General features: G+C 34.3%; 3 protein-coding genes across 3 annotated transcripts; 1 reads left to right on the top strand and 2 right to left on the bottom strand.

Annotated features, from left to right (window-relative positions):
* Positions 1–295: 295 nt before the first annotated feature.
* On the top strand, positions 296–1,651 carry LOC104648251 (acetyl-CoA-benzylalcohol acetyltransferase-like). The gene has a single exon (XM_010325177.4). It carries the CDS (start codon positions 296–298, stop codon positions 1,649–1,651), a length of 1,356 nt encoding a protein of 451 aa, XP_010323479.2.
* A 1,413-nt stretch (positions 1,652–3,064) lies between these two features.
* LOC138337180 (secreted RxLR effector protein 161-like) lies at positions 3,065–3,763 on the bottom strand. Its single transcript, XM_069286810.1, has one exon. It carries the CDS (start codon positions 3,761–3,763, stop codon positions 3,065–3,067), a length of 699 nt encoding a protein of 232 aa, XP_069142911.1.
* Positions 3,764–10,249: 6,486 nt separating this feature from the next.
* Positions 10,250–11,248, bottom strand: LOC138337178 (uncharacterized). The gene is made up of 2 exons (XM_069286809.1): positions 11,021–11,248; positions 10,250–10,786 (listed from the first exon to the last, which is right to left on the bottom strand). Exons 1-2 carry the CDS (start codon positions 11,246–11,248, stop codon positions 10,250–10,252), a joined length of 765 nt encoding a protein of 254 aa, XP_069142910.1.
* Positions 11,249–11,742: the final 494 nt, after the last annotated feature.

Below are 11,742 nucleotides of genomic sequence, written 5' to 3'. Positions count from 1 at the left end.
ACAAATATGATTTTATTGTTTGTTATACATAAAAGTCGCTCAAAATATTTTTCAGAAAATATCTTTTATTATTGGCTTGTGACTAGAAAATATTCTTAAAAAATTAATTTATGATCCGAAAATCAACCCTGATAATTAATCTAGGACTCGATTCTGACATTTGAACTAGAACAAGATCCCGATGATCATTCAAAAATTCGAACCCGAAATCTCACCAACAACAACCGCCTCCCCTATATATAATTAAGTGACGTGATTTTTGAAAATATCATAGCAAACACCTTCAAATCAAATAATGGAGTCTACCTCTCTTGCAAAGATTAACATTCTTTCCAAGGATATCATAAGATCCTTCCCTATTTCAAATCATGATAATAACAATAATAATAATAATAATGTTGATCACCCAAAAAATTACAAATTGTCTTTCTTTGATCAAATTGCTCTCCAAATGCATGTCCCTTGTGTTCTTTTCTATCCACTCAAATATTCCACCTCCCCTAAAATTTCCATTATACATGAACAACTTCAACAATCATTGTCTAAGCTTTTAAGTCATGTTTATCCAGCATCAGGTAGATTTTCATGTGATGGTCAATCTATCAATTGTCATGATGAAGGTGTTTTGTATATAAAGGCAAAAGTTGATTCTCAATTTTGTGATTTCCTCAAGGATGCACAAAAAGATATCGACCTAGCATTGAATTTTTGCCCTAAAATCAATCGTAACGATTCGAATTTGTCTATCACTCCACTAGTTGTAGTGCAAGTGACGGAGTTTGCTTGTGGTAAGGGGCTAGCTTTATCTCTGAGCGCTGAACATGCGGTTATTGATGGATTCACAGCATTGAAATTTGTTTTTGAGTGGTCTAAAGTGAGTAAAATGGGAATTAATAAGATCAATTGCTTCACCTTTGATGATTTTGGTACCACTTTCCCACCAACAAGTGATAATCATTTGTTAAAAAGAATCGAGTCTCCTAGAGATGATCATGTTAAAATGGTCGCGAGGAGGTTTGTTATAAATCAATATGTGATATCAAAACTTAGGGAAAATGTTGGAGTGGTTTATTTCAGACCATCACGAGTTGAGTTGGTGATTGCTTTTCTATGGAGTGCTCTAATCAATATTTTCCAACGTAAAAATAATGGACGTATGAGACCTTGTTTATTGAGCGTCCCTGTGAACTTACGTGGTAAAATTGACTTTTCAAGATACGAAAACTCCTTTGGGAATTTTTCTATAGAAGTCCCGGTCAAATTCATTCCGGGAGAAATAGGAATGGAGTTAAAAGACATTTTACTATTGATCAAGGACGTTATACAAAAAACTAACGTTTCATTTGCGAAATCAAGTGATGACATATATACCCTAGCATCCAAGTTTCATAAAGAAATACAAGAATGGGAAGAAAATGAACAAGTGGATGTGTGCATGGCATCAAGTTTATGTAGGTTCCCTATTAATGAAGCTGATTTTGGTTGGGGTAAACCTTGTTTGCTAAGTTTGGGACTGAGACGTAGTGATATGTTTTGGTTGTATGATACACCATGTGGTAATGGAATTATTGTTCAAGTAGATTTGAAGAAAGACTACATGGACATGTTTGGATGTGACAAAGATGTATTGTCTTTCATTTGTGATGAGTAGAGTAATTTTGAATAAAGCTTTAATGCTAATATTTGAATAAAGCTTTAATGGACATGTTTGGATGTGACAATTAATGTTCAATAATGTTGTACCTTCATTGCTTGGTGTGTTTTGTTGAATTAATGTAATAAAAATCATTAATTTAATTGTTTGTGAACTACTTTTTACATCTTGCATACGTGTTCAATGAAACTTTATTGGCCAATGAGTTGAAGAATTTAATATTTTTTTTTGTGTCATTTTAAAATATATATGCTACTTTTGTTTCAATTTACATGAATAATAATAAATATTTTCAATTATTAATTTATTGTAAATATTAAAACTTTTGATGTCATTTTCAAGTAATAGATATTACTTTTTTTGTTTTAGTATAAATGACATGTAAGGAATAAGAGAGTGAATCAAATTTTTCACATGACTCGAAAACATTTTCAGTTGTTAATTATGTAATTTATAGTTTTCTTAATAACTTTTAACCATGTTATTTCATTTATTTAAACTCATGTGAGACTGATAGAGTTTCAAAATTAACTATATTTTTTTTAAAAAGTTATGTCTCTAATATATTTTGTAGTTAAAGTATAAATGGATTAATAAATTTTAAAATTGAAAAATAATATTAAATTGGTTATCAATCTTTTTTTTTAAAAAAAAAAAGATAAATACATTAAAATGAAAGAAAAAAACCTTTTAGTCATATATATTATTTCATTTATTAAATTCATGTGAACACTGACAGAATTTCAAAAGTTAACTATATTTTTGAAATTAAAGAATAAATTGTGAGACAGAAATAGAAATAAAAAAAATGAGAATTAAAGTAGATTGAAAGAAACATAATAGGGAGAAAGAAGGAGCCCACATTCGTGGTTGACGTAAAGCAAAATGAAAATTTAAAAAATAATATTGATGAATGTTATAAAAGAACTTACTAAAATTAATATACTAAAAGAAGGAAAATTTAGGAAGTAATTATATTTCATAAAATTGTATATAATGACTACTTATAGCCATAAGTATATGTATTACTTTGGCCATTATTGGCCAAGTGATGTACATCTTTGGCTTATTATTGGCCAAGTGATGAGTTGCACAAGTAATGCAACTCATTCACTATTTGGGGCCCACGTGACATTCTTTACAACACTCCCTCTTGTATGTCTATGTAAGTATATAGGCATACATAATATGCATTACTTGCTGCCTCATTAAAAACCTTTCTAGGAAAACCCAGTGGGATAAAACCTAGACTAAGGAAAAAAGAGTATAGTACGTATTTTACTCCCCCTGATAAAAATCACGATTCAGATGGTTAAGTTTTCGCATTCCAATTTTGTGAACTATCTTCTCAAGAGTTGAGGCTGGTAAAGATTTGGTAAATAAATCTGCTGGATTATCACTTGAACGAATTTATCGCACATCAATATCACCATTCTTCTGGAGGTCATGTGTGAAGAACAATTTTGGTGAAATGTGTTTCGTTCTATCTCCTTTTATAAAGCCTCCTCTTAATTGAGCTATGCATGCAGCATTGTCTTCAAAGAGTATTGTGGGTATCTTGACGTCACACTTCAAACCACATCTTTCTTTGATAAAATGTATTACTGATCTTAACCATACACATTCTCTACTTGCTTCATGAATGACTATTATCTCAGCATGATTTGAAGAAGTAGCGACAATAGACTGCTTCGTAGATCGCCATGATATAGCAGTACCTCCATATGTGAACAGATAGCCTGTTTGTGATCGAGTTTTATGTGGGTCAGATAAATAACCTGCATCTGCATGACCAACAAGGTCTGCACTATCTTTATTAGAATAAAACAAACCCATATCACTAGTTCCCCTTAGATATCGCAATATATGTTTAACTCCATTCCAATGTCTTCGTGTAGGGGAAGAACTATATCTTGCTAATAAATTAACAGAAAATGCTATGTCGGGTCTCGTAGCATTAGCAAGATACATAAGTGCCCCAATTGCACTGAGATAAGGTACTTCTGGACCAAGAGGTTCCTCATTCTCTTCTTGAGGTCGGAATGGATCCTTACTCACTTCAAGTGATCGGACAACCAATGGAGTACTTAATGGATGTGCTTTGTCCATGTAAAATCGTTTCAAGATTTTCTCAGTATAGGCAGATTGATGGATGAAGACCCCGTCTACTAAATATTCTATTTGTAGTCCAAGACAAATTTGTCTTTCCAAGGTCTTTCATCTCAAATTATTTCTTTAGATATTCAATTGCCTTTTGAACCTCTTCTGGAGTTCCAATGAGATTAATGTCATCAACATAAACAGCAAGAATAACACACCCCAATGTTGTTTTCTTAATAAATATACAAGGACAAATGGCATCGTTTATATAACCTTGTTTTATCAAGTACTCACTAAGGCGATTATACCACATGCGCCCTGATTGCTTTAAGCCATATAATGACTTTTGTAATCTGATTGAATACATTTCCCGAGATTTTGAACTATATGCTGCAGGCATTTTAAGTCTTTCCGGAACTTTTATATAAATTTCATTATCAAGTGAACCGTAAAGGTAAGTTGTAACCACATACATTAGATGAATTTCAAGATTTTCATGTACAGCTAAGCCGATGAGATATCGAAAAGTTATTACATCCATAACAGGTGAATATGTTTCTTTATAGTCGACACCGGGTCGTTGAGAGAATTCTTGTGCAACAAGGCGCGCCTTGTATCTTACAATCTCATTTCTCTCATTTCTTTTTCGTACAAAGACCCATTTATAGCCAATTGATTTAACATCACTAGGAATTTGGACTACTGGTCCAAAAAACCTCACGCTTAGCAAGTGAATTTAATTCTGATTAAATTGCTTCTTGCCATTTTGGCCAATCACATCTTTGTCGACATTCTTCGATAGATAGAGGTTCAAGATCCTCATTTCCTTTAATAATGATAAGTGCAACATCATATGCGAAAACATTATCCACTATGATATCACCTGTAGAACTTATTGAGAGTTCTTCATTTACTTGAGTCTCGGGTTCACTGATCTCTTCAGGAATATCAGGATTAATCAGATCTTGAATTTCTTCGTGAGATTCTTTTGTTGTGTCATTTTTTATACTTTTTTTTCTAGGATTTTTATCTTTTGAGCTTAATGGTCTACCACGCTTTAGGCGTATTTGTGATTCAGATGCTATGACACTTGTAGATGGTCCTTTTGGGACGTCGATTCAGATAGGCACATTTACTGCAGGAATATATGATTTTGTTATCCTTTTTGAATCAGTAAATGCGTCTGGAATTTGATTTGCTATGTTTTACAAATGGATGATCTTCTGGACCTCTTGTTCACACACAAGGGAGCGTGGATCAAAATGAGATAATGATGAAGCTTTCCATGCAATTTCACTTTTAAGTTTCTTTTTCTCTCCCCCTAATTGCGGAAAATTTGTTTCATCAAATCGACAATCTGCAAATCTTGCAGTGAACAAAACTCTCGTCAATGGCTTAAGGTAGCGAATTATGGAGGGTGAATCAAACCCAACATATATGCCTAACCTTCTTTGAGGGCCCATCTTGGTGCGCTGAGCTGGTGCTACAGGCACATATACAACACATCCAAAAATTCGAAGATGAGCAATATTTGGATCATGGCCAAACACTAATTGTGATGGGGAGTATTTATTATAATGAGTCGATCTGAGACGAACAAGTGATGCTTCATGTAAGATAGCATGAACCCAAAAAGTAGTAGGCAACTCACTTTTCATAAGTAGATGTCTTGGTATCAATTGTAAGCGCTTAATAAATGACTCAGCAAGGCCATTTTGAGTATGAACATGAACTACATGATGTTCAACTTTTATCCCTACCGATACGCAATAAGCATCAAAAGCTTGGATATGAATTTGCCAGCATTATCGAGGCAAATTGTCTAAATGGGATAATCTGGAAATTGCGCTCTTAATCGTATTATTTGTGCCAATAATTTTGCAAACGCCAGGTTGCGAGATGATAAGAGGCACACATGAGACCATCTTGAAGATGCATCTATTAGGACCATAAAATATCTAAACGACCCACTAGATAGGTGAATAGGTCCATAAATATCCCCATGTATTCGTTCTAAAAATTGAGGGGATTCAATGTTAGCCTTCATTGGTGATGGCCTAGTAATCAATTTGCCTTGGCAACAAGCAGCACATGAAAACTCATCATTTGTAAGAATCTTCAGGTTCTTTAATGGATGTCCATTTGAGTTTTCAATGATTCGTCTCATCATTATTGATCCAGGATGACCTATTCGGTCATGCCAAAGCAAAAAAGTCTTTAAGTCAGTAAACTTCTGGTTTACGATAGAGTGTGCTTCAATCGTACTTATTTTGCATAATATAGGCCAGAAGATAAAGTTGATAATTTCTCCAACACATATTTCTGGTTTGAGACAATCTTGGTAATACCAAGGTATTCAACATTCATTTCATTTTTTGTCTCAACATGATATCCATTTCGGCGAATATCTTTAAAACTTAACAGGTTTCTTGGGGATTTAGAAGAGAACAAAGCATCTTCTATGACGAGTTTTGTCCCCTTAGGCAGAAATATAGTAGCTCTTCCGGAGCCTTCTATTAAGTTTGAATTACCAGAAATTGTAGTAACATTTGCTTTTCTTCTAAGCAAGTAGGAGAAGTATTTCTCATCTTTGAATATGGCGTGCATTATGTAACGATTCAGCAAAAAATTATATAAATAAGAATAAATAGGTATTTAAGGGCATAATTGTCCTTTCACATTTTAAATGAATAAACAAATAAATAAATCAAAAACAGATTTGTATTTATTTATTTTAAATGTTATTTGACTAATACTTTAATTAGTCTCCTAATCCTAATAGTTTTCTCTTTTTTTCACGCTTCTTAACTCTCTCTCTCACGTTCTCCATCTTTCTCACATTATTTCTGCCAAAATATCAACAGCTCTTCATGCTTGAAGAACTCACAAAAAATTTTTAAGTAAAAGAAAAAAAAAGTAATCAAAACGTCAAGGCTAAGAGAGGTTCGTCGAGTGAGGTGTACGTTAAAGTGAATTGGGAGTGGTTTGGAGGAGTTTTCCGGGCAGCAACATTAAAGTTTGAACATCGATTAAGGTATGGGTTTCTCTCATGGAATTCTTTCTCCAAGAGTACTTTCTTTCGAACATTTCTTAAACTCTTGAAACTAAGGTTGTTCCCCTTCGTATGTCCTTGTCCTTAGATCCCTAACGAATTTGTAGGATGGGTATGTTGTGCTGCTAGATTCTTGCATGAATGATGTGTTTAAATTTTGGGTCTTTCGGAAAGTATGAAAGTATATATGTATGTATTTGTGCAAGATTTTGACCATGACTTTAAGTTTTTCTTTAGCATGTTAATAGATTAGAGATTACTCGTGTTTTATGTGCAAATAGAGGCTCTTAAAAGCTTGATGTTCGCTTGGTTGAAATGCTAGAAATTTTAGTTAAACAAATGAACAAATCATGCTTTTAACTTGTTTTAAAAATCCTAACGAACGACAAATAAATAGGTGCTTAAAAGTCCCGTAAATCACTTCATAAAAATGTTAACAAAATTCCAGAACCTGGAAATTCGTTACAGGTGAATTCTGGAAATTTTGGGTGTCAAAGACATTAAATAAAAATAGGCGAGGTCTGCAGGGATCGAATCCGAGACCTCACCAAAGTAAGACAAAAAAAAGGGGGGGATGTGCCAGGCGGGGCTCGAAATGGGGGCTGGGACCGGCGAAATTCGCCAAGAAAAAAAATAAAAAAGGGGCTGGGGGGATCGAACTCGCGACCCCCAACCACGCGCGAAAAGAAAAAAAAAGATTAAAAAGGGAATGCTGGGGGCGGGGATCGAACCCGCGACCCCCAGCTATGCGCGAAAAAAAAGAAAGAAAAGGAACGCGAGGCGTGGGAATCGATCCCACGACCTCAAGGCTGAAGGAGGGGCGAAGTTAATTAAGAAAAGAAGTGAGGCTGTGGGGATTCGATCCCACAACCTCACTGTTGCTCGCCCCATTTAAATAAATTAATGATAGAGGGGTTGTGGGGGTTCGAACCCACCACCTCACAGCCTCCTCTTCAGCGAAAAAAGGAGGAAAATAAGGGGGGTTGTGGGGGTTCGAACCCACAACCTCCCCAATGAGGCGAATTTAATGAATAAATTAAAAAAAAAAATTTTGAATTAGAATTCTAATTAAAATAGAAAATTAATTCTTTCATGTAAATATGGAAATTTAATTTAGAATTCTAATTAAAATAGAAAATTAATTCTTTCATGTAAATATGGAAATTTAATTTAGAATTCTAATTAAAATAGAAAATTAATTCTTTCATGTAAATATGGAGATTTAATTTAGAATTCTAATTAAAATGGAAAATTTATTATTTTATGAAAATATTGAGATTTAATCTAGAGTTCTAATGTTATGAATATTAGAAATAAAGTCAATGAAAAATATAAATGATATCCAAATGATTCAAGAGTGGGGTTCCCGTGCCCAAACCTCCGTATTGATACATAAGTCATAAGTGAGTAAAATATTCAAGAAGCATGTCATCTACTTAGATCAAAAATCAAGATCTTAGTATATATACAAGATACATAAGTCTTGTAGTACATAATCTTAGGAAAATAAGAATCACTTAACGAATTATAAATGAAGCCTCATGGCTTGTATGTATAGACACATAAGTTTAACATACGTTCAAGAATAAGTGAACCTAAGATATACGTAATGAAATGAAGAATGTGGTGACAATCATGATGTGAGGCTAATGTATATGATGAGAGCAATCTCAAATGAGCCTAAGTAAATGTTACCAATACGTACTCACCAATGAGAGTGTAAGATAATGAAGAGACCAGTCTCTATGAACACTCTAATGAAAAATATTGAGTTTAAAACACTTAATACTAATGATGAGATGAGAAATCATCTATTGAGCTATGATGTCCTCATACTAGAAGCCAGCTTCCATGATGTATGAGTTGAATGTAATGGAACTTTACACTGAGCACCGATAGGCTAGCTATGAGCGGTGATGCCTTCTTTCGGGAAGGGCGGAGGTTCACGTAACTCTCATGAGATGAGACTGTCCGGCTTGCCGGGTATGGGTCTCCATACATCTCCTAGTCTTTGAACCTATATTGCCACTATAGGGATCTGGCGGGGTTAAATTCCCATCTACACTAGCATGTTATTGAATCGCTTTGGCCGGTGATTCCACCTCTTTTCGGTGTGGGGAAGACACTGGATTTCATGATGCTCACATGATCTATGTCGGTTAAAGTTAAAGTTCCCAATGAATGAATGAGGTCAGCCTCAAATGAATCATATAAAGAAATGAATGATACCAAAGGTATTAGGATAGGATAATCAAGAGGTGAGCTAGATTCAGGTAATGACATTAGGTTATTCTTGATCATTGCACAGCAAACTCGATGAAAGTCTTAAACTACATCCTAGGTATAGCTGGTGTTCGCACTGGCCTATGAATGAATTGAAATGAAATATGTATGAATGAATGAAGCAGACTCTGTGTTTGCTAAAGAAGGCTCCCTAGTTGAGGTCCCATATGTTGAGCCCTCATTTTGGAAAGTCTTAAAGTTAAGTCTATGATAATAAAGTCTCATGGTATATACATGAATAATATGAAAGAAAGTATGTGTTATATGTTATGTGCTATATGAATATGTTATGTGCTGTGTACCATACGATAATTATAATGATGCATGTCACTCTCATGGCATAACTTTCCCAATCTCAATTTGGCAAGTCCACTGACTTGACTTCCAAAAATCATGTTGTTAGGAAAGAGCTATTCTTTCTCATGCATGTCTCTGGTGTGTGCTTGCATATAGCCATACTTAGTACAAGTGTGTACTAATTCCATACAAACATTTACTTTTGGGTGCAGGCACAGGTGGACGGTAGAGCGACAGGTTCGTGGTTGCAGCTATCCGGACGTCGGCATTCATCCGGAGTTTGGTAGGTCCTCATGCTTCGAGGATGCTACTGTTTTACATTCTAGCGTAGTTTTAGAGTTGAGCTAGTGGAGCATGTTCCACTAGCGCTTCTTTCCTGTTTTGGTTCAGACTTTGTATTGGTGCTATTTTGGCCGATATATAATTAATACTTAATGAATTATTTCTTTCAGTTGCTTATCTCTTAAATGATAGATGGTTGATGATGAACGATTACGAAATATAAAGAATGTTTAACAAGTATGATTAAGGAAATCAAAAATTTCAAATTTTCCGCTAAAATTAACCTATGTAAAGTAAGAATGACGTAAGTAGGCTTGTTTGCGACCTCTGAGAGGTCAACGACACCGGTCTCGTCTGGGGTCTAGATTCCGGTCGTGACACGTTGTTCCATTATCAATTACACAAATATCTTCATGATTGATCATTGAGGTATCCATATACTCTTCAAGATAAAAGATATAAACGAAATAAACATTATAATATTATTACTAAACAAAAACATTACACAATCTTTTAGTTATTTACAAGTCTAGAAAAACATATTCATACTAGTTCATACAAACGACGAAAATGAAATATATTTACATTATCACAGATCCATCACCTATCAGGTGATCTATCTTTCCTTCTGGATTCTCAAAGAAATCCGCTACATCTAGATGCACGGGTTCAACAGTATCTTCCGAGATAAAGTTGGCTTCAGCGCTATTTTTCACCTCCTTCAGGGAAGCTTGATATAGCTCAACCAGGTGCCTTGGTGTACGACAGGTACGTGACCAATGTCCTTTTCCTCCACATCGATAACATTTGTTGTCTGAATTTTTCTTCTGCACTACATCATGTTTTTCCTTCTTCTTTTTACACTGCTGGTGTTGAAGGTTATTATTTAGTGCAAGACGATCATCATGATTGAAATTTCTTCCTCGACCACGACCACGGCCACGACCTTTTTCACGCCTAGATTGGTGAAAATTTGTTGTATTTACTTCAAGAAATGGCATAGAACCAGTAGGTCGACTTTCATGGTTTTTCATCAGCAAGTCATTATGTTGTTCAGCAACAAAGAGATGTAAAATTAATTCGAAATATTTTTTAAATCTCATTTCTCGATATTGCTGCTGCAGAAGCATACTCAAGGCAGGAAAAGTGGAAAACGTTTTTCTCCAGCATATCATGATCAGTGATATTTTCTCCACATAATTTTAATTGTGAGATAATTTAAACATGGAAGAGTTATACTCATTGATAGATTTAAAATCTTGAAGTCTCAACTGGATCCAGTCATAACGTGCCTGTGGAAGGACGACCAACTTCAGGTGGTCATATCTATCTTTTAAATTGTTCCACAACACCAGAGGATCCTTAACAGTGAGATATTCCATTTTCAAACCTTCATCAAGGTGATGACGGAGAAATATCATCGCCTTCGCACGGTTTTGATTCGATGCTTGATTATTTTCTTGGATGGTGTCTGCTAGACCCATCGCATCAAGAGGAATTTCTGCATTGAGTACCCATGATAGATAGCTTTTTCTCGATATGTCTAGAGCAAGAAATTTAAGTTTAGAGAGATTAGACATTATTAAGAAAAGGAAATTTATACCTCCGAGGCTTTTAAAGTCTTTATTTGAACTGGCAGAGACTCGTGCTGATAACGTGTTATAAAAAAACTTACTAAAATTAATATACTAAAAGAAGGAAAATTTAGGAAGTAATTATATTTCATAAAATTGTATATAATGACTATTTATAGCCATAAGTATATGTATCACTTTGGCCATTATTGGCCAAGTGATGTACATCTTTGGCTTATTATTGGCCAAGTGATGAGTTGCACAAGTGATGCAACTCATTCACTGTTTGGGGCCCACGTGACATTCTTTACAACAATGAATAGTTAATTAACATTATTGTTGATTGATTGGATCAGTAAATTTTTATAAAATTATGTTAGAAGTTTTGCTATAACACGTAATCACAAATATTTATTTATAAAAAAAATATAATTTATTAATGTGATGACTTAGGATATTTTGATATTTTATTTAGGGAGAATGCACTATCCCTTAGATTA

This window comes from Solanum lycopersicum, chromosome 7 (genome assembly GCF_036512215.1).
Source record: "Solanum lycopersicum chromosome 7, SLM_r2.1".
Taxonomy (NCBI): Eukaryota; Viridiplantae; Streptophyta; class Magnoliopsida; order Solanales; family Solanaceae; genus Solanum; species Solanum lycopersicum.
Note: the sequence above shows the minus strand (reverse complement) of the source record. Positions and strands in the feature narration are given on the sequence as shown.